General features: G+C 43.8%; 1 protein-coding gene across 1 annotated transcript in view; it reads left to right on the top strand.

Annotated features, from left to right (window-relative positions):
- LOC121064679 (neural-cadherin-like) overlaps positions 1–23504 on the top strand; it is a 43352-nt gene that overhangs the window by 12695 nt on the left and 7153 nt on the right. The window contains exons 8-27 of the mRNA XM_040546553.1: positions 116–288; positions 607–775; positions 1701–1871; positions 5038–5210; positions 5336–5503; positions 6180–6429; positions 8527–8654; positions 9523–9709; positions 9865–10008; positions 10733–11016; positions 11854–13471; positions 15366–15459; positions 16250–16434; positions 17044–17276; positions 18318–18595; positions 19605–19819; positions 20146–20273; positions 21113–21237; positions 21412–21535; positions 21618–21798. Of these exons, the coding sequence (XP_040402487.1) occupies positions 116–288; positions 607–775; positions 1701–1871; positions 5038–5210; positions 5336–5503; positions 6180–6429; positions 8527–8654; positions 9523–9709; positions 9865–10008; positions 10733–11016; positions 11854–13471; positions 15366–15459; positions 16250–16434; positions 17044–17276; positions 18318–18595; positions 19605–19819; positions 20146–20273; positions 21113–21237; positions 21412–21535; positions 21618–21798 (5028 nt within the window). The remainder of the gene's footprint in view (positions 1–115; positions 289–606; positions 776–1700; positions 1872–5037; positions 5211–5335; positions 5504–6179; positions 6430–8526; positions 8655–9522; positions 9710–9864; positions 10009–10732; positions 11017–11853; positions 13472–15365; positions 15460–16249; positions 16435–17043; positions 17277–18317; positions 18596–19604; positions 19820–20145; positions 20274–21112; positions 21238–21411; positions 21536–21617; positions 21799–23504) is intronic.

Here is a 23504-nt window from a genome sequence, read left to right on the forward strand (position 1 = left end):
GCAACCAGAATACAAACTGAACCAAAAATACAGTGGCAGAGAAATGTGATGCTCTCTTGACTTTGTTTGTTTGTTTGCATGGTAAAACAAAATTGCACTTTGCTTCCGAATTCAGGTATCATTAAGCTCCGCCGAAGCCCGCTGCCCAGCCTGAAAGGGCCGCAGTACGTACTGAACATCACTGCCATAGATGACAACATCTCAGGGGGGCCCACCCCTCTCAGCAGTTTTGCTGAGGTTATTGTAGGAGTTAACGACGTAAATAACAACAAGCCTGTCTTCAGAGAGGTAAGATGTCTTTCTGCAGATATTCTTTTCCCATCATAGCTGGACTTATAAATCCTTCTTGGCTCCCTATGATAGCTGGTGGGCTGAAGGGACTCTGTAAGGCTGAATGAATCTGTAATCGAACACATTTCTTCATGCTTAAAGAGCAAAGTCTTCATTCTCTTTTTTCCATCCTCTTTCTCCCTTAGAGCTTGAATTCTTTGTGACTATAAGCAATAGAAGTGATTTTCTTCAGAGTTCCCCGACGTGCTGCCACTGTGCAGCTAATTCACGCGGCTTGGTGTAATACATAGGGCTGGATTTTGGGTTTTTTTTTAGTGCACTTACTACAGTGACAGCACCTGGGTTCTGGAGAACCAGCCTCCAGGGACGTACGTGCTGCAGGTGGAAGCCTACGATGCAGACCTCGGCGTTAATGGAGAGGTGAAGTACGGGCTCATGCACCGCGACGGAGCTTCCCTGGGCTTCAGCATTGATCCAGACACAGGTCAGTGGCTTCCAGGTTACTGAGGTAAAATGAAAATGCTGTTGTATTCTAGTGAGAGTGCCGCTGTAGGTTAGCCATAAGAGCTTATAAAATAAATACTGAAAAAAAAAAATAGAGTAAGTGGGTAACCATGCATATAGATTCAGTTAAGACGATAGTGACTTAGATGGCAAATTGAGTAGGGTAACAAATCCCAGTTCAATGTGAAAGTAAAAAGCTATTCTGAGGACAGTGACAGTCTTGATGCATCTCAGACGAAGGAGCTATAAAAGTTGCTGATGTTCCTGTAGTCAAAACAGTCAAGTGGGATATTTGCGTGTTGGTGTCCAGGACTCCCCAGTAGACTGGAGGAGCCAGCAATAGGGAAGCAGAGTCCTCGTCTCGAGCGTAGTGCAGACGGAGGTCTGGAAGGGGCCCCAAAAAGGCCGCTTCAAAGTCTCACAACCAGAAGAAAGAGGTGAGACAGGGAGAGGCTTGGTAATTAGAGAGAAAAAGCTGAAGACAGGGAGAAAGATGTTCAATTTATTAACTGAGCTACGTGATTCTACCCTGTTTTAGTCTGTTCAACAAGACAGTCTCTGGTTCCCACTGTGGGGATGGCTTTGACTACATCACTTAAGACTCCTGTGGTGTGACTCTTCCCCAGAGCAATAATGAGCTATCTTTCAAATACTCAGTTACTTGGACGAGCAGTGCAATAGCCCTAAGAGACGTCTCTCGAGAAGGTTGCTGACCGCTGGTGCTGTCTGGCAAGCGAAGAGAGGAGAGGCAGGACTTGTAGTTGGTCTGGTCCGAGCCCTGCCTTGCAGGGTTGGCCAGGGATTGAGCTTTAGGGTTGTGCTGCGTGCAGTTGTAGCTCCCTCCTGTGCGGGAGCAGCGCTGGTCCCTTTCTGCAGGCTCAGTCCCGAGGTGTCTGTGTCCCCAGGGGTCATCACCACCACGCAGAGCTTTGACCGCGAGAAGCAGAGAGAGCACACGCTGTCTGTTACCGCCACCGACCAAGCGCAGGAGCCGCTGATCGACGTCTGTCAGATCACCATCTTTATCGCTGACGTCAATGACAACGATCCCAAGTTTGAGAACAGTCGCTATCAGTGTGAGTGATGTTTTTCCCACTACCACAACGGGAACCTTTTTAGTAGTTCCTAATAATGATGGTCAGTTTTTAGGTGACCAATCTTTGCTGCTGGCTAAGCCAGTTACTGCTTATCTCATTGTCAGTGGAAGAATGCAGAATTAATCAATGTCATCAGTGTCTTATTTATTGCAATACTCTTAGAAACACTGGCAGTTTACAGTCCTACGAACCAGGCAGATCTGATCCCTTTCTTTTGTGGCTTTTCCCTGCCCCATTTTTCTGCACTCTGAATTTTTATTCAGCATCTCCCGAAACAAAACATGACAAAAGCTGGGAATTCAACGACCCTGGTGAGAAGAGCAGTCATCATCTATGTCTCTTTGATACAGTGCCCCAGCTCAAATAGGTTGGAGTTGTGTTTATCTCTTGTCAAACAGCCTGAAATCCTTGGCTTATAGCCTGCAGTTGGCTGTGAGCCCTGATTACACCCTGTGCTCCTGAGCTAGTTTTTCCCATTTGCCATGGTGCCATTCCCTTTTTCATCCCCATACAATGTGCTTTTCAACAGTCTTTGATTTGCCTTCAGCTGCTGCTTCTCCAGTAGAGTCCTGCACTTCGGTACATTTCATGTGATCCACAAATGACAAGTGTACTTCCTAGCTGATGAACTGTGACAGGCTTTTCTTGCATAATTGCCTCGCCAAAAATGGCAAAAAATGGCTGATGACGTGTGTGACAGCAAGTCCATTTTGGAGGCTTTGACTGTTCAGTGGAAATGTCACATAGGGCAAAGCAGTGCCCAATGTCTTATTAAAATGAAGAGGACTCATAAGTGTGTTGTCTCTAGCATCACAGGCCAGCATTTAAGGATTCAAAAAGAGGTTGGATGCTTGTACAGTGGGACTTCAGCTTGGAGAAGTGACCTACTAGGGAATAAATATATGCCTGTGCATTAGAGGTACACACAAAGACAAAAATAAATTTGTTTTACACCTTTTAGAGTATCTTATAGTGACTAACATCAAGCACCAAATTGGTTAAAATGTGCCAACTGGGAATAGCAATTTCTGCATTTCCACCAGTGATTTCTGTAAACCTGGCTGTAGCAGCACGGAGAATTCAGGTGGGAGAGGTCTTTGCTGGGGAGGAACAGAGCAGAGAAGTTTCTGAGACAAAAGTAGTGTTTGTGCAAAGATGAACCTTTCTACTGTATCTTCAAGTATGTTCTTCAGGTGAAGCCGCCTGTGATTGTTTTCAAAAGAAGTGAAGCTGAAAGGTTGCATTTGGTAGTTACGATGACTTTGGGATTTCCAAGGAATAGGTGGATTTTTGTGGGATTTTTTCATGAACGCAGGAAACCTGCAAAGGTCCTATAGCATAGGCAGCCCTTTGGGACAGGGAAAATGCAGATAATGAGGTCACTTTATGTGTGGCACTTTTCCAGCATGTATACGTAAGTAATCAATGTTTGTACATCACAGAATTAAAAATAGCTTCCTCTCTAACGAGATCAAACGCCATTAGTCATAGGTTCCTGTTCTTCGTGGAAACCGCTGGTTCTTGATTCCTGTGCACTAGGATGTTGGTCAAATCCCACATTTAAGCCATATATTTTATAATCTGCATGGAAAGCAGGCATTAAACAACTGCTTATCTCTATGCACGGATGGCATAGTAATTGCTAGTTATGCCAGCAGCAAGTAGAAGTACATGAAATAAAAGAGAATGACCCTTCCAAGTAATTGTGAATGTTTTGTTGTTTTTTTTTTCACAATGTGATTTAACAGGATTTGACTATAAAAGTATAAATTTAAACACAACGAAAGGATATTTTACAGTGTTTCTTAGCAATAAATTCCATTTTCATTAATCTATTTTAATGCCAGTAAATCTCTTCTGAGAGTAGCTTTGGCTGTACTGACATGCCTGGGACATGAATCCTAGGCCAATTAAATGTCATGGGAATAAGAGAAGCTAATTAAAGCTCAACTTTGTGTTCACGGAGTTGTGGTGGTTTGCAGTTTTACTGCCCCGTTGCCACAGATTGTAGATATTAAGGGAGAAAAAACAGAAGACATGAGCAGAGCACTTTATAAATAGTGTGAAATGCTGATTTTCCCACCTCAAAAATGCTGGAGTAGAACTGCTCACTATTTCTCATGATTTTGTTGGCGTCCTTGCTAGGAATCAAGAAGACAAAATGAGTTACTCCTCTGGGCACTGAATGCTTCAACTGTGTAGCTTTTTTGCTGGCTCTAACAGCAGGTTCAGTGAAGGGTTGGTCTGCCTAGGACCACAGAGTGAGACCTCAGGACCCAAGGCTTTATGCTCCGTGATCACCTCCTGCCTCCCCGTGGGGATGCTGTCGCTCACCTTCAGCATTGATCCTGATCATACAGAACCCCTTGTGATGCCAGACGTGGTCGCAGAGGGACAGCAGCACCCAGAAGCTGTCAGGGTGACAGTCCCCAGCTCTGCACTGTTAGAGGCTAGCGGGGACGTGGAGCTGACGTGGTCATGGATGGCCTGCACCAAAAGATAAATTAAATGCCAGCAATTACTTAGCCATCTCCTGATGAGCATAATCTCTCTGGGCAAAACTGTGGTCTTCAAGAGGGTGAGAAAGTGGCTGGGCAGCACTGCTGGTTTTGCAGGGGAGCTAGGGGTGTACCCCCAGGCACAGCCAGCCCAGCAAGGCTTTAAGCAAAGACCTTAGCTGGGGAAAAACAAATCTGTTTCACCAACAGCTTGCTTAACAACCTGGCATGGAAGGGGAACCTGAAAGAAAGAAAGAAGAATGTAGACGCTCTGTTAGTGACAATACTTCGTAACCTGCCTTGCTACAGAAACGTTTAATCTCCTGTGATGGGAATTATGAGGTTTTGTGTGTTACCCTGATTGAGAAAGCACTGGGAAAACCTGGCTTTGCTGTGAAATGAACTGCTCTGAAATGCTAGTTTGAGCGAGGAAGTGGCACAGGGAGGCCCACGTCCTCGGTCTCTTCCAGATTACCACTAAAACCTGAGATGAGAGTTATCTAAAGGGCAGGACTGTGCCGTACATTCGGCATTGACCTGTGAAGATCTCTCTCACGTTTATTGATTGTTATGTGCAGGAGTGTTTCTGTTACACAGCTCAGTAAATCACAACCAGACCTGCTGACAATACCTTTGTCTTCTCAAAGATTTCCTCAGCGAAGACACTCCAGTGGGGACGAGTTTCCTCCGTATTGCAGCTCATGACAGTGACCAAGGTGTGAACGCGGCCGTCACTTATTCAATGTTGGAGCATCAAGTGGAGTACTTCCAGATCAACCCCAGCACGGGCTGGATGTATGTGAACCGCCTGATCTCCCAGGTAATGTCCCTGCCTGCTGGAACTGAGCAGCCCCAACCCCTCACACCCGTCGCAGAGGGTTCATTGCAGTCTCTTGATTTGTACAAAATGCTTTGCAAATATCCTCGATTTTCTTTGTTTCGTAGGCCACTCGCATTAGTTGCTATGTTGTAGCAACAGATGGAGGCAACAGAAGCAGCACTGTGGAGCTGACCGTAACCATCACCAGCGTGCTCAGCCAGCTGCCCCGGTGGGAGCGGAGCAGATACTGGGTAACAATCCCCGAAAACACCATCCGTGACACCAGGATAGTGGTACGTTAAAAGTATGACTAATTCCCTCCCTCCTAAGTTCGTTTCATCTTCTTCCTCTGTTGTGCATTCTCTGTGTCTGCATTGGAACCACAGACCCACAGAATGGTTTGGGTTGGAAGGGACCTTAAAGCCCACCCAGTTCCAGCCCCCTGCCATGGGCAGGGACACCTCCCCCCAGACCAGGTTGCCCAAAGCCCCATCCAGCCTGGCCTTGAGCACCTCCAGGGATGGGGCATCCACAGCTTCTCTGGGCAGCCTGTGCCACGGCCTCACCATCCTCCGAGTGGAGAATTTTTTTCTAATATCTAATCTAAATCTCCCCTCTTTTAGTTTAAAGCCATTCCCCCTTGCGCTATCCCTACACCCCCTGCCAAAGAGTCCCTCCCCAGCTTTCCTGTAGCCCCCTTTAGGCACTGGAAGGCCACTGTAAGGTCTGCCCGGGGCCTTCTCTTCTCCAGGCCAAATGTTACAGGCAGGTAAATTTGCTGTCAGTTAAAGAGCTGCAGCAAGCCTAAATGTTGTACAAGGAAACTCAGCTCTTCAGAATGGAAGTAAACTGTTTGTCTCTTGTCTGTTATCATAGCCATGCATGCACTGTTCTTCCCATCAAACTGAACACTGCACACTTGCAACCCTGCGCTTCATCACCATATGTGGTGGCTCTTTTCTCCTTCAGACCATCAAAGCCACATCCCCTCTTGGTGATCCCAGGGTTACGTATAACCTGGAGGAGGGTCAAGTTCCAGGGACAAACATGCCAGTTCGTTTCTACCTGAAGCCAAACAGAGCCGATGGATCTGCTTCTATTCTGGTCGCTGAACCACTTGACTTCGAGACAACCAAGTTCTTCACCCTGCGAGTCTGGGCACAAAACGCAGCGATGATGCCTCTAGCTTCCTTCACCACTGTTTGCGTTAATGTAACAGGTAAGCCCTGCTGTTGTTAGAACAGCTCATTCAGAGCAGTACTGTTGTTATTTTTACCGTAACACCATGAATTAAGGTAACGTCCATGAAATTACAAAACACCTATAAACTCTTTGTGCATTTCTGTGCTGCAAAAGGAAGTTGTATGGTCATTAAAAAGTCTGTTTGAGAGAGTTTCTAAGTATAACTAGGAAATGTGGAAATGTGATATTGTAAAAATGCGCTGTGTGAATGTTTACACAATCCTAGTACCTGCTTTTATAAACATAAAAACGAAGATTTCATTTTGATAGGAGGAGAAATCTAGTAAATGTCCCCAAGCTATGGAAAGGAGATGTGTATCGCTGGAAATTTTCTGTGCTATAGAAAGAGAAACAGTACAGATAGCTTGTTTTTGTGGTTGATATGTTTAGGGTTTTTTTGTTATGTTCAGAATTTTCTATTTAACATTGAGGTAAAAACCGTAGGAATGAAGATGTTCTTACAACAGGTAGAATTTTCTAAGATTTGACCTAACCCACCTTCCAGTGAAATCTCTTTGTAAGGCTCTACTCCTGTAGAACCATATAAATAAAAGTCCAAATATAATCTCTGCCTTTTGAAGCATTAGTGGAATTTCTTTGATACGTTGTAGTCATTTAGGATCAAAATAAGAATAAGTGAAGTCTTTGGCAAAAACATTTGTCTCTGTCACCACCATTGAAATGAAAGACCTAAGTGGTAATTTGAATAGGAATCTAACGCTTTTGCTTCACTTTACCACAGTGTTGTCCTGTCTTCCACAGTCCACTAATGCAAAAACCCTTCTGTGAGGCAGGGGTGCTTAAAGACAGGGCCTGAGCCTCGTTGTAGATTGTGGACCCTGTCCCAGAATATTTTTCAGACAGCGCAGTTATTGGTAGCAGAATTTATTAGAAACTTTGTTCTACTCACAAGCAAGAATGCTTCTTAAAATGTGGCTGTTAGGGAAAAGTGCAAAAAGGTTTAGGGGAATATGTAACATTTCTGGGTGTAATTCTCTTACAAAGAGTAACACCAGTTGGGTTTATCGTGGGTTGACCAAGTCAGTGCTGTCATAGATCCCCTGCCTGTCTCTTGTGCTCACCTCTTCCTACACAACATTTCTAGGGAGAAAATGCATCAAAAGCTGGCCCGTCAAATTACTGAACATATCTTCTCCAGTTTAGCTCTCTCCAAGGGTCAGGCAAGGAAGAAAAGCAAGACCAGCACTGATAAAAAGACAATGCAGCTTTGCATTGCGTCCAATCTGATCTGGCTGCAGATGACTACTACCAGGGCAGCCCTTTCTTTTCTCCAGGCTCCTTGCCACTCTTCCTGCACTGGATCCAGTGATTAGCTGCTGCAGTTTGTTAGCTCACCTAGCCCCATTCTCTCCAGAAAGTCAGTTTTCTGCCAGAGCCACAAAACAAGCACTGTCAGCACACGATGCAGCTGATGGGAGGGAGCATCCCACTGCTTAGAGCAGGATGACAAGAGTGAGAAGATCAGCATTGGTCCTGTGAACATCAGCCAGTGCTTAGGTGAGGGGAGGCTAATGTGCAGCTGCCTCCTAAATAAACATTAGATCCTACAGCTTAACACAGCTCTGGCTGTCCTGCCCCGCAAAGACCAAGAAAGACTGTCTGACACACATTCTTTGTCAACACTAGACTCTGCAATTTGAATTTTCTTTGTATGTCAATCAACACATAATAAAATGCTGAAATTAACTACTCTGAATGGTTCTGCTCTAGGTTTCAGTAGATAACCAGCTCTTTACAGACTGGGAACAAAAGGCCTCCTGGTCCTGGCATTCATGGATTTATTATAGTAAGACTGCTGGTCAAATTGTTAGCTAGTATCTTATCTGAGATTAGGCCAGTCTCTCTCAGAAATCGCTCAATGTCTGTAAAATGCCTTCTGACAGCTGCCATGAAAATGGGAAGAGCAAAAGCAGGATTGCTTCTTACTATGAACAATGTGAGTTCTTTTTCTAAGCAAAATTACGGCTGTGGGAAAAAACAGAATAAACAAAGCTGTTGTTCTAAAAGCCTTCAAACATTTCCTCACCGTGGTCCCAATCATCTTCTTTTGCAGATGTCAACGATAACGTGCCATTCTTCATGTCTTCCAGCTACGAGGTGTCCGTGCCAGAAGGAGCTGATGTTGGCACATCTGTGGTTCAGGTTTTAGCTACAGACTTGGATTCTGGTCTACACGGAGAGGTTTGACCTCACATCCAATTCTTTTCCTCCCAGTAGGCAAGTTTTAGTATAGTAATCAGTGAGAGTGCACAGTCAGCAGATGACAGGGAACGTCATTGTCACATTTGGCCATCATTGTTACAGTGACCTGGCCCTAGAAAAAAGCAGTGTTATGAAGGAATCATGCATTTTCAGTGCATTTTCCTAAGCCTTTTCCAAAAATCCTATAAAATCTTCTGAGAGAGAATTCTGGATGGTAGAGATCTGCTGGTTTGTAACTAATTTTGCAGCTCCTATGGAGTAACCTATGTGGTGGAACTGTGCCTGGGTGGAAATGTTTTGGTTTTTTTATCAGAGGAAGAAGCCAAACCTTTGCTAAAGGGGAAAAAATGGACAGCTTTCATCAGTGAAGGTCTTGATTTGTTCATGTTTGAGGGTTTTTTTTTGTGGTGGTGGGGTGATGAGGCAGAATAACCTGTTGAACAGGACCCAAACTGTTCTATCAGTTAGCCCCACTTCTTTGCTATCAGAAGCACAGTGGGTTGCTAGAAGATGGGGAGGCAACAGGGACCCCCAGGTCATTCCCCACTTTCTCTGTCTTCATGATCTTTTTGAGCTGTCTCCTACTGACCACAGTTGGAGATGAGATACTGGTTTGATGGGATTTGATATGACTGGTCTGGCTGTTCTTTTGTTTGAGAATTCTGTTTGTTTTTGTTTTGAAATGGGCAAACAACTCCAAAAATTCTGTCCAGACAAACTTCCTTCCTAAGAGTGTTGCCACCTTGTGGAGAGGCCCAGGAGGCTACTGGGGAAGGGAGAGGTCGCAGCACTCGGCCATACAAATGAAAGAGGAAAATGCAACCTCCCTTACCTATTTACCTTTTAGGTTCACTACTTTATATTGAAAGATGCTAGTGAGGACTACAGGTTCTTCACCATTGAGCGCAAAACAGGAATTATTTCCACACGTGCGTCTTTTGACAGAGAGAAAAGAGCCTCCTACTTGATTGAAGTTCAGTCTCAGGACTCTTCAGAATCTGCTAGGCCTGGTGTCCATGGGCAGCCCAATACAGGTAAAACTAGTAACAAATTATGTATTTGGTAAAAGATATCAGAGACTGAATTCCTTAACTTTTCTAGACTTGGGGATGCGTCAGCTGTCTGGAATATGATAAGGTGTTCCACCCTTGCCATTTTTAGTCTACATGTTTGTCTTGCATCTCCTTAGACACAGCCTACGTAAGGATTTTTGTCAGTGATGTGAATGACAACACCCCGGCATTTCCTCAGTCGGTGTATGAGATCAGCATAGATGAGGACAGGGACGTTGGAAGTCCTGTTGTGACGGCAACAGCAAATGATCAAGATGAAGGTGAGCTGACCTGCCCTCCATTGCCCTTTCTTTGTAAGTCCTCTTATTATCCCTGTGTGTTGTATGTACGGTTACCTCCCTCTTGGGCAAACAAATTTCTGCGTTCAGGAGACAACTGAGCACTTCAAACGTTTGTAGAAGTGAACAGAGAAGTAAACCTGAAGCACCAAATGATTTTCTTTTTTATTCCTAAACATTTTTCAGCAAACAACTACTATTGTACAGGGAGAATATTCTTCTCAGACGGATTCTCTTGAAGTAGAGCAATGCTGTTATGTTTTAGCACCATCCAGTGGTAAAAAATTTAATAAAAAGTTAAGGAATGTTGGCATTTGAGGAAGGAGGTTTAGGAAACACAAAGTAAAAATAGCTTTTAATATTTTAATAGTATGTTACTTTTTTATTGTTAGCAAGTGAATGCACAATATATAAATTAAAGGCACACGATTCCCTCATTACCAATAAAAAGGGATTTGTCTGTGACTACAAATTATATTTGTGGACACAAATGCAGACCCTATGCCCAATCTACCATAAACAAACCCGTCAAATTACATATATGGCTCATTCTGTTTGTATATGTGTCTGTTTTATCTCCTACACGTCGTAACAGCCTGCTCTGTTCCTGGTGAATAAGGTTGCTCTTGGATACATGTCCACCATGTACAAGTGAATTGAGCATTCAGGGAGCGTGCAGGTTGTGGTCATTTGCTTTCTCTTGTAGGTGCAAACGCCAAACTCAGGTACCAGATCACATCAGGAAATGCGGAAGGAGTTTTTGATGTGGAACCTGAGGCTGGAACTGTCTTCATTGTTCAGTCACTGGATTATGAACAAGAACAACGTTATGAGCTCCGGCTTGTAGCATCTGATGGAAAGTGGGAAAATCACACTCTTATCATCATCAATGTTGTGAATAAGAACGATGAAGCACCAGTCTTCACTCAGAATGAGTATTATGGCAGTGTCCTGGAGGAACTCACAGATCTGCCTGCGTTTGTTCTAAAGGTAAAGTGCTTTTCATGCAGCAGAGAAAAACCTGATTTTTTAATTTTTTTTCCCAGGATTGAGCCACCCACGCACACAGAATGGCTCAGTCCCGTCCATGCACACAAATCCAAGGAGACAGTATCATCAGAGTGGGTAAGCCCTGGTATTAGGATTTGCTAGCAACTTTCTGTAAAGAAGAGAATAGAGTCTGGCTGAATTTGTGTGATGGACTCCCTTGACCAGCAGAAATGTTGAACAGTAAGTTAGCTTTCCTCTACAAAGCAAGGGAAAGTGTATTTGAGGAATTGTATATGAATAGTGTGGTTAGCATCTGTACTTCATGTGTTTAAGTTCACAGACTCTTTGGCTACACTTATACTACCAAATAAAAATAATCAGAGATGCTCTTTGATTGTGGAGCTGAGAGTCCTCTGTCCCGTGCTGATAATCAGCTTGGATATATGGCCACCCTGTTCCCACAGCCTCCTGTTCACTCTGAGAGAAAGTCCCTCTTTGTCTTTGTATTACAGCTCTGAAGAGTTTCATAAGAAACATATGCTCAGCAGATCTGTTGTTATTATTCCCACTTGCTTCTTTCTGAAGTTATTTCCTCTTCCCAAAATATAATGGGAAGAAGAATATATTAGCCTGTCTAAACATGATCTTTTTGTTTCTCTAGGCTGTGCATTGATGTTTATTGAGAGTACTTGACCTGAGTGACTGAAACCAAGAGATGTTTGTTGTTAAATTTCATGCTATTTTTGTAGCCTGCACAATACCAGCTGACATCAGTAAAAGAACAGCATTTTCCTGGTTTCCGTTGCATAAACACTTCCCTGATGTGGTTTCTTCTAGGTTTCTGCAACAGACCCCGACCAAGCGGCTGATCAAAATGCCATTAGCTATTCCCTGCACGGACAGGGGGCCGGTAGCGAATTCAGCATCAACGAGAACACGGGCGAGATCAGCACAAGCAGAAGGTTGGACCGCGAGAAGCGATCAACATGGCACTTCCTCGTTCTAGCAACAGATGAGAGCGGAGAGGGACTGACTGGCTTCGCAGATGTTATCATAGAAGTGAGGGACATGAACGACAACGCGCCCCTTTTCCTCTGTGTCTCGGATGGTTGTTTCATGGGTCACATCCCTGAGGATTCCCCGGCAGACACGGCTGTTATGGACATGACCGCAGTGGACTTTGACGACCCAAAAGCTGGCACGAATGCTGTACTAACCTACAGAATCGTTCAGAACGTCCAAAATGAAATTAACCTGAACTTGTTCTCAATTAACTCCGTTAGCGGCACCATCTATACCATGCTTGGCTCCCTGGACCGGGAGAAGGAAGACAGGTACCTACTGGTGGTGGAGGCCAAAGATGGAGGAGGGCTCACTGGGACAGGCACCGCCACTATTTTGGTGACTGATGTGAACGACCATGCTCCGGTCTTCCTGCAAAGAATCTACACGGCATTTGTCTCCGAGAACGCGAGCATTAACACCGAGGTCGCAGTGGTGTCTGCCGTGGACAGGGATGAGGGGGAAAATGCCGTGGTGACATTCAGCATCCTCGACGGTGACAACGACCGCAAGTTCTCCATGGAGACAGATAAAGTCAACAACTGCGGGGTCATCCGGCTGCGAAAGCGGATTGACTTTGAGAAGCCTCACGAGAGGGTGTTCAATTTGACTCTGAAAGCAGAGGACATGGATTTCTTCAGCATCGCTCACTGTGTGATCTACGTGGAGGATGCCAACGACCATGCTCCGGTCTTCTACCCCCAGTTCTATGAAGTGGCTGCTCTGGGGGAAGACGTGCCTGTAGGCACCAAAGTTGTTCAGGTGTCTGCTGTTGACTTGGATTCTGGCCTGAACGGAAGGTTTTCTTTCCACCTGCTGAACAAGTCTGACCCAGGTGGCCAGTTCTCTGTGGCTAGTGATGGCTGGGTGGTGGTTGCAGGACTGCTGGATTATGAGGCAGTGACGCAGTACCAGCTCATCATTATTGCCACAGATATGGGGCAGCCCCCTCTGGCAGGCAGTGCCACTGTTCTAGTGACTCTGCGGGATGTAAATGACAACGGGCCAGAGTTTGAGGCTCATTATAACCCAGTGGTCTGGGAAAACACGGCTTCTCCTCAGGTAGTCCAAATGAATGAGACGTCTGCTTTGCTGTATGCTAAGGACCGAGACACTGCTGCTAACGGAGCACCCTTCTCCTTCCATTTACTCAGCAATTTTGATAGTCTGGATAACTTCCACTTGCAGGATTTCCATAATGGAAGTGCCCAGCTCACTGCATTGCGTACCTTTGACAGGGAAATGCGCAAGGTCTTCTACCTGCCCATCCTGATCACAGACAGCGGGATTCCACCGATGAGCTCCACCAACACATTAACTGTGAATATTGGGGACCAGAACGACCACCCGCATTCTGCTGGTTACATGGAGTGCCTCATCTACAGCTACGATGGTAAGGCGCTCTCTGATGCTTGCTTCCAGGTGTTACGGTAAGGCCAAAGGAACAGCTGTGAGATTCACAAGAGGGCTCTGGCCTCTTCCACATAAGATCTCAGTAGAAGTGCTACTGAAGTTTGCTGGAGCCCGCACAAAGAACAGTAGGTGTGCAAGGCAAAGGACTCTGGGCTACTTGGTTTGTGGAAGAAGCTGAGGCAGCCTTGAATTAAGAGGATAGCTGCCTGCTATTCTATGCATGTTTCTGCCAAACTTGAGTAATGGTCCCTTGTTTTCAAATGCGGTTTTCCAGCAAAGTTAACATTCCAGGGGAAAAGAAGAGAAAAGAACAGAATTCAGAATGTTGCTGTGCTGAACCTGAATTACTCAGAGAACCTTGTTCCCTGCACAGACTGAATTGAATGGTCAATTTGGTATCAATGAATACTCTTAACTTGAACTTGTGTAAATTGTTTGAGACATTCATATCAGCCTTCAGCTGACAAACGCTGTTCTGGAGGGATTTTCTGTGAACGCTGGCTGCAGCAGTGAGAGATGCCACGTTTCCCTCCTTGCTTTGGAAATTAGCTAGCAGTTCTCTTGTGATCCAGTGCCCAACAGCAAATTAAACCACACAGGTGAAAAGCTTTTAGGTTGCTTACATCATTTAGGCTCAGGTAATTTCTTCCTCCTATTTTTCTTTGCCATATAACCAGTGGTTCAGTAACACATTAAATAGCATATCTGTTGTGGGACACTAGAAACTATTTCTATGTAGATGCTGTTGACCATCTGTTTGTGTTGAAACATTCTGCCTGTTTTGTGCTCACTCTCAAGTTCAGACCTTGCTGCTTTTTGCTGAGAAACTCTAGCCAAGTACTGAGAACCTCTGCCTGAGTACAAACTAGCCTAAGTACCAGATCTTTTTATAAAGTCTGAATTCTCTTTTAGTTGCTTTTTTAAAGGTTAAAGTCATCTGTCCTGCTAATTTCTGGGAGGGAATAGCAAGTGTTTTTAAGGTAACAGAATCAGAAGTCTACCAGTGTGTTGTGTGCTACATTCATATGATATAGGAGTCAAACACCAGGGCATCCCGCATGCAACAAAATATCAGATGAATGTTGTCCCAGCTGCAGGACACATACAGTTGTCTCTCCTTGTTGCATGCAGCCCTCAGATGTCAGGGTTTGTGCTGTTCCCTTTCACAAGGTGAAAGCACAGCTTTTGCTCCTTGTGTATCCTTGATTCTTTACTCAGTAGATATATGAATTGAGATACCTGTGGATCTTTCCTTCAGAAATAGCTTTTGGTTAAAAACAAGCAAATAACAACACTTATTTTTGAGTTTTTCTTAGAGCATTTAAAAACAGCAGAATACATGCTGCTTTCCCTCTCACCCCAAAGTCTCACCACCTTCTCCAAATAAGCCTGGTTATTGTGTTTTGGACATCCTCTTTATCTTGCTGTAACTTCCTCCAAATTGCTATTGTTTTTTTTTGCCCTTTGTCATCCAGTCAATATTTTGGTTGTTCTGCCAAACCTCAACCCCTGTCTAAACCACTCTGTAAGTTGGTTGGGCACGGCAGCTAAAATAATGGGAAGAATTATTCTGGCATTGTTTCTGAATCTCTCTTATCTTTCTTCAGAGGTGGCTAGCTTTTTCCTTCCTGACTGCTCTTCCATGCAGCCTCTGGTTGAGTTTAATCTCTGCAGCCATACAGCAAACACCCATTATTACCCACATAGGACAGCATGTGGTATTTACAAACTGGTGCACATCTTCTGTAAAGAATCATCACAACTATTTCTGTAGAGGTTTTAGGTTTAAGGCAAACCAGTAAAACTGGAATGGCTGACCTGTTTGCGTAATGGTATTGTTCTGACTATGCCACTTACATGCTATGTTGTTTTAGGTATCCTACCCATGACCATCCTGGGACAAGTCCGTGCCCCTGATAATGATGATTGGGATCGCAAAATCTACCAATTTGAAGGAAAAACATCAAGGTATTTAGAGAGAAAAATGGATATTGGGTAAAATGTGTGGAAAACTTTCCTGGATGCTAACACACGGAATGTACTTAAACTGTCTTGTTTTGAAAACAAGTGTGCAAAAGCATGTTGTTGGTTAGATGCTTGTGCGTAGCTCTCCAAAAACCTCTCTGAGTGTGAAACGACAGTAAATAATGCTGAATGCCAAACTGATCCATTTCCCATTGCCTCATAGAGTGTCCTATCTACTGGGACACCATTCACAGTTGCCCGTTTATAGTCATATCCATAATATCAATGGCCCACTACAGAAAAAATACCCACTGACTTCCATCCTCTTTCCTCCAAGCTCCTGGAACTTGATATTTCAGTGTCACCACTGTTTTTAAAATGTTATGTGTATTGGAAGTGTTCCCACCACAGTGTCTGGATTATGAGCGGGGTTGAGATTTACATATGCCATTCGGAGGTGGGTTGTGCCCGCTCTGTCACTCTTGATGAATGTATTTGAACTAGGAGTTCACACGGTTTCCAAAGTTATGCCTGTAGTAGCCTGAGTCTTTCTACATAGTTTCTATGGCACAGAAATAGGAAGAAAACTCAATATACTGGTGGAGAGTCATCAGGAGCCAACAGGCAATGTAAAAATGATCTGTTCTGCACTGTCCCTTCATGAGGGACCACATCTGCTGTCTTTGGTAGCTTTCCCAAAATAAAGTGGATCAGAGGAACTACCAGTGATAATAATTACTTCTTAGCTCTTTAACTTCTCATAGCTTGTTCCTTGGCTTAACTCTTATTACAGGTACTTTATCCTTAATGATAACTCAGGTTTGCTGACTGTTAAAGAAGGAACCCCACCAGGAACATACAACATAAGAGTTAGAGTCATTGATGGAGTCTGGCCAGACGTTGTCTCAACTGTAAAGGTTACAGTGAAGGAGATCAAAGATGATGCCCTCCGTAATGCTGGTTCTATACGAATAAAAGGTAAGCAAGGTGATGAAGTATGTTAGAATCGTAATACTGAAATCTACTTCTTTAATGTTACTACTGTGTTACTTAGAATTCTAATGCTCTTAAACTTAGGAGCTAATGGCTTGATAGATAAAGGTTTGAAAATGCATCTTCATTTGCGCGGTCCTCTGACATGTCCTTACTGCATGTAAGGCACATGTCTGGAGAAAAGTCGGCAAGAAATGCTTGTCTGATGCTGAAGAGAAGATACAAGATTTCTACACCGACTTTTCGACAAAACAGCAATTTATGTTTCGGAAAAAATCCTTATTTGAACAACTGGTTCCCTGAAATTCACCAGATTGTTTCAATCTTTGTGAAAAAATAAAATCTTAACCATGTTTCTGATTTAAAAGAATGAAAAAAAAAAAAAGAAATGAATAAGAATCAAAAAGCTTAATTACACAAATGCTAAGAAGAAGCCAGCATGGAAAATTTCAGAGCCTAAAAATGAAAACACTCATAAACTTACAATTGAGTGCATTTTCTGCAGCCTTAATATTTGTTCTGTCCTGCTCCCCTTTTCTATTGCTACAACAGTTGCAAGATAAGTGTTTGTCAGGTTTTTAAATTCTGTTACAGGTATCACCCCAGAGGAGTTCATATCCCAATCCCCTGAAAAAGAGAGTAAATACAACCAGATGAAGAAGCTGCTTTCAGAAATCATGTCTGCCCCACTTGAAAATGTTCACATTTTCAGTGTGTTAAATAGCCCAAGTCAAACCCAAGGCGTTGACGTTTGGTTTGCAGTTTATGGTCCACCCTATTATAAAGCAGAAAAACTTAATGGCAACGTTGCAGCCTCCAGAGCGTGGGTAAGTGTATGTATACTACATATGAAAGCACAGCATCTTCCCACTGTGGCTACTCAGATAATATCCACTGCCTAGTGAATGTGCATATTTAGAATGACTAAAGGAATAATGTGTGAGAAAAACGGATAATTTTAATCAGTAAAGTCAAATAGTCCTTTAACATTTATATTTAAAGTTTCAAATGTGAATGCTTTAGAAGCCAGCCTGTAAATACAAATTGAGTCACCCAAACACAACGAGCAAACTTTTAGGAATGTAAACGTTTTTTCTATTGAAGAGGCTGTAAAATCCTGTATAAAGGATGTGTTTGGCTGTTACCTTTGTACATGGGGTCTTAATATTTCAGTTTATATTCTCCTACACAGAAATGTTCTGTAGCTGAAGCTCAGAAACCTGTGTTCACTCAACAGTTCCAGCTTTCTGAGTTAAGAGGGCAAAGCAGTAAAATAACCATTACCCAGTGGAGAAACAGGTTAGAAATGTGCATTTAAAATCTTACAAAGTTTGTGTCCTCTTGCAGGAAAAAAAAAAAAATTCTGCTATGATTTAAATGACTTGCTCTGTTGGAAATGACTCTGTTCTTACATGTAGGCTGACTCTGTTCTTACACGTTTATAATCAGTGCTGCAGTAATAACTCACTGTTGCCAGAAAAGGTATTTCTTCATTGCCAAGGCCAGTTCACCCTTCTCAGTATTAAGGCACAAGTCCAGATGAAAAGTACAGCTCAGATTCTATGTAAAATAGTCCATCAGAACTATAAGTGAATAAAACTTATCCACTCAATTTATGATGAATATGACAATATTTTTGTCTTCTAAATACTCACTCACACTATAAATGACTTTATATAACAAGGCTGTTGCCTTAACAGATACCAGGCTGAACTGCCTTTGACTGGACAGAGTGAGGTAAATGTTGGAAGGAAATGGCACAGCAACCAGTTTTGAGAATAAATAAGACTTGGGCTTTTCACGTCTGTCATCTGTGAGTTTCCCCTTTGTGGAAAAGTCAGATGAATGCAACTAATTGTTCTCCACAGCTGGAAAACATCTTGGATATAAATATCACCCAGATTGGCATTGACGAATGTGTGACTGCAAACTGCACTCATAGCAGCGGATGCATCAGCAAGTATGAGCAGAGTCATGTGCCAACGATAACCACAGCTGGAAGTGTTTCGCTGGTGTCTGTGACAGTCCTGAGCAGTGCCCTGTGTGGCTGTGCAGCTCGGGAGAGTCCCCATCTCTCCTGCTCCTCATACCAGACGAACCCTTGTCTCAACGGTGGCACGTGTGTGGATACTGATTTGGGCTACAGGTTGGTGGGGCTTTGCCTGGGGTGCAGGCAGAGTGCTTCTGCTCGGTCTGTGGGGAGGAGGACAGGAAGGTTGGGGAGTGTCATTGCATGGCTTCTCACTGTGGCAGGTCTGACTGTTGTTGTACTTCACACAGGTCCTGCAAATAAACCTCTGTTTTCAAATAGGTACTTTGGTTTGTCGTAGTCTCCAGGAAAACCTTGGGAATTTTGCAGGCAGTCATGGTTCCTTTAATGTCGCCCTGCAAAATGTCTTTGTTTTGCGCAGCCTACCTCAATGTTATTAAACATTTTAATCATGTCCCCATGTTCCTTGCCTTGATTTTGTTTCTCCAAAAATTACATCTCGTAGAGAAAATAGCATGAAGATGAAAAAAATAGTGGGACTGTGCTAGCTCAGAATGAACCTAGTACCCTTCCAGAAGGGAAACCTTAGGCATGTTTGCTTGAAAGCGGCCATCCCAGCATAGGGAGGCAGAAACAACTAGCCAGCCTCTTCTGAGGAGCTCTTCTCTGAAGAGCCTTGACAGGGGAGGTAGGACTCAGACTGAAGCTGCAGAAGCCCTGCTCACAGTGAAGACCTGAGCCTGACAGTGCTGCTCAGGTGTAATCAGGTAGAGAAATTTTGGTGCCCGGGAATACTGTTATCCTTGGTAGCGCTCTGCCATGTATTATCTGCTCAGTTCTGAGGCTCCTTTACTTCTGCTCCATTTTCACTGGTTTTGTGAGGGGTCTTTTAGGAAGGCTCCTTCATTTACACACATATCTTGCTTAATATTAGGCAATTAATCTTACCTTATATGATTTAGATCTAAAGATAAATTGTGTTTGTACAAACAAGTAAATGGAGTACATTTTATAATGGAAGTTTTGCTAGTGCTTATTCAACTGTCACCATGGCCAAGGCATCAGAGGCTCCTATGATCAGATTGGAGAGTCCTGCTGTAGGATGAGCCCTTAGCCAGTTCTGCTTGCATGGTGGATTTTTTTTCTTATTTTTTATTTTTAATAGATGCAAATGCTCTCCTAATTTCCACGGACCAGACTGCCAGCAGACAAAACACAGCTTCAGAGGCCACGGTTACGCCTGGTTCCCTCCTCTCAAGCCTTGTTTTGAGAGCCGCATCTCCTTGGAGTTTATCACCGAAGTCCCCGACGGCCTTCTGTTGTACCAGGGACCAGTAGCACGAGGGCAGCCTGGAGAGCTGAAAGATTTCGTGGCGTTGGGTTGGTAACTTCACGGGTACTTGTTCTGTGTGGTTGCGTAAACATGAATTACTTGCAGTTAGTAGTATTGGTGGCTTTTTTTTTTCCATTTAAAAAATAAAAAGGTTCAGAAAGTTACTTTTGGAGGATAAGGAGAATGCAGACAAATTTGCCACCATGCCCGGTGTGTGTCCCGTCACCGTGTTAGAAGCTGGACATTTTAAAACTAAGTTCCCTCCACTGGCTAAAGAGCTCCTCAGACTAAAGTTTGAGGGTGACACAGGGTTCAGCTGGGTGCGTATAGGAACAAGGTGGGTGCTTATCCAGTAACGGTCTTTTTTCTGCAGAGCTTTCTGGTGGTGTCCCATCGCTGACTGTCAGCCGTGGCTCTGGCGAGCTTTTCCTGCAGCTGTCCCCAAAAGTTAATGTCGCAGATCGTCGCTGGCACAATATAAAAATTATAAATGATGGAAAGGCAAGTGTAAATATGGGCAATCCTGGTAAAGCACTAATTCCTGTATCTAGAATCCCTTCAGAACCCCTTTTTGTGCCTGTAGAGATTTTTCAACAGTCATCCCATCACTGCAAGGGCAGGGACTGAAGTTTGTCAGCTCAGATATCCCCTTAGTCTTGAGGCAGTCAATCAGAACAAGGCCTTGAGAGGTCTGACCCAACTTTGACGTGGGCCCTGCTGTTTTCTTTGTTTAATGATCTATTATCTATTATTATTAATTATCTATTAATGATCTATTGCTTAGACCTTGGATTTATGATAATCCAGGGGACGAGATGCTTCCTGGGCTGATGAAGTGAAATATCCTTAATTTCTTGGAGTGGGAAACCCTGCCCCACCAGGTGACTCACAAAGAAGATAGAAATGCTTTTGTGTAAGGGGAACTTCTTGCTGATGTAACACTGGTGAGGCCATCTGCTAGGTTGCCCCTTTCTCTCCCCCATAATACAAAGCAGTGAGCATGTCAGGATCTGGAACAGGGAACCTGGCAGACAGTCTGCTCTGCTAGCTTGTCTCTTTGGGTTCTGATTTGGCAGCACACTCCAAGAAAATCCTGTCTTCTCTCTGCCCTGTCAGAGACTTGGCCTGGTCATGGTAGAGTCAGATTTTTCTTTTGTATGGCTCCTTAGTTATATGCCAACTCTCCAGATTAGTGTATAGAACTGTTTTAGTATTTTAATAAAGTCTCCTACAATGTAATCACTAGTTAACATCCCCCTTCTGCTAAGTGAAAGAAAATGTGTAATTAAAATGTACGCGTGTCTCCAGATGCAATTGTTTTAAATAATACCTTTCTCCAGAAAGTGAAGCTGGTTCTTGACCACTGCGTAAACATCATTAGAGATAGCAACAGCGTTGTTAAGAAGATGTCCCCAGTGGATCTGTCTGCCTGTGAAGCCTCTGAAGAGACTGTGGAAACTTGGAGGTAAAAAAAAACAAACAATCAAACAAACAAAACAAACAAACAAAAAGCAAACTGGAAACATAATAGCTCAAAAGATCTAAGGAGAAGGAAGGGAGAGGAGGAAAAGAAAATTTAGCCAGATTGTATTCTTTCTTTCCACTAATTCTCTCTTTGTCTTCCCCTCAACATGGGTAGGCTCTTCAGTGGCCATCAGCCCCTACAGCTGGGGGGCGTTAAGAAGACTTTGCCTTACCACACCTCACAAAAGCACTTCAAAGGGTTTGTTGGCTGCATTCGCAACGTTGTCGTTGACAGTAAGGTAGGGCTGCTAAAACCGATCTTGGATCTACCAGTGTCAACTGTGGACACCTGATGTGATGCTTCTCGTTGTCCTTGCCTAGGTCTATGATTTAGAGCACCCTGCAGAGTCCTTGAACAGCGCTCCCGGGTGCGTCCTTACGGATGAAATGTGTCAGAGCGCTGGGGTGGCCTCCTGTGGTGTCCATGGCAAGTGCGTTGGTGGCTGGGACTTCTTTCGCTGTGACTGCTCCCCAGGATATGCTGGCCCAGCATGTGACAAAGGTACTGCAAGTTCTAGGGAGAAATTCATGCAAGGATCTGTGGGAATAGCATCAAAGACACAGCTCTGTTTGCCACCACTTTGAACTGAGGAACTTAATAAGACCATGCTGCTTTCTGGGAATGATTTAGATCTGCAGCAATGTAACTATATATATATATATATATAATAACTGTAACTATCCTTCTTACTCTTGTTGAATAAAGGTGATGTCACAGATGGGGATCTTGATGAGACCTGCTTTACTTTGTGAAGGAGGCAAGTGGTCACACGGGCTGATTTGCCTTTTTTTACACAACACCTTATTTCTCAGTGAAGAAAGATGAAACATTTTGCATTGTGCATTCTTCCTCTGACCATACTGATCAAAAAAGTCAGTTTAATGAATATGGTGCTGTTCGTCATCTTGCAGTAGTCTTAAGAGTGATTAGGTGCCAGCTTGGTATGTTCTGTCTGTAAAACCTGGGGACACGACCCTCAAGTCCTCAGGTCCAATTTTCTATCCATAAAAGGGGGATAATTACATTTCCCTCTGCCACTGGAATGAATTGAAGGTTGTGCAATGCCCTTAAACCGCAGCGGTGGGTTCATGTGGGGACATAACATGAGGCCAGCTCCGGCAAATGTGTTATCCTGTGCAAAATCAGCATGAAATGTGCATCAGAGAACAAAAGCATGCAAGGGGCTGTAATGAAAACCTCAGAGGCATTGTAAGAATTTACAAAGTTTTAGCACAATTCAAAAATCTAAGAAATAAGTTCTTTAATGTGTGAAGCGCTCCTAGTTGCCCGCAGCCCTGTTCAGGGCACACATGCTTGAAGTTGGCTCTGGCCTGCATATACCTTCAGCAGCCTGTGCTCAGAAGCAGAAAGCAGACACAAGTTACAGGTGTTTACTGGGACTTTACCTGCCCTGAGTCTGCTTGATCCCTCTAGGTACAAGGTAGGAATGATGGGGTTGGTTGTAACAGACTATGAGCACCATTGCCCCATAACATCTGGGGCTTTGCGTAGCGTGAGAGGAGAATTTGCTCCCTCAACCCCTTAATTTGAGTGAGCTACGGGAGAGGATGAGCAGCAGTGATCAGTTGGAAAGGAGCACGTGCTAGGTAGCATTGAATCGATGCATTGTGATTAATAGACACAACTGGTGGCGTACTGCACATATCCTTTCAGCTTAATGCTCTTACTTGTCCATCCTGCATACAGAACAATAACACCCTGCAAGCAGCCAGACCCTTTCTTTCTTTCTCCGTCTCCCACACAAGACTTAAAAGGTGACATTGAATTACCCAGTGGAAGCCTGTCTGCTGTGGTGAGGACTGGAATCACAATTGGCACATTCTAGGCCTGGAGCCTTCATTGTTTAAGTGTTTATAATGACCACGTAAGTGGTCAATATAGCTCAGTTATTTGTATTAATGTTCTGCAGACAGATGATGCTGGTTTATAAACATCTGCCTATATTTAAGTCTTATTCTGGTTTGCATTATCTTGGGATGCTGGTTCATAAGCCCAGCTGCTTATTTGGGACAACTGTATTGATTCCTACCCCACACCACTGTGTGAGAAACCAAGTGCTCAGAAACTAAAATCCACAAGTCACATCCTGCTGTATTAGGAAAACTCCGATGGGTTCCGGTTTCTTCTAATATTTTGGGCTGTAGATACTGCTGTTGAGCTGATGCTTTACAAATGGCAGAGCCACA

This window comes from Cygnus olor, chromosome 2, assembly GCF_009769625.2.
Source record: "Cygnus olor isolate bCygOlo1 chromosome 2, bCygOlo1.pri.v2, whole genome shotgun sequence".
Taxonomy (NCBI): domain Eukaryota; kingdom Metazoa; phylum Chordata; class Aves; order Anseriformes; family Anatidae; genus Cygnus; species Cygnus olor.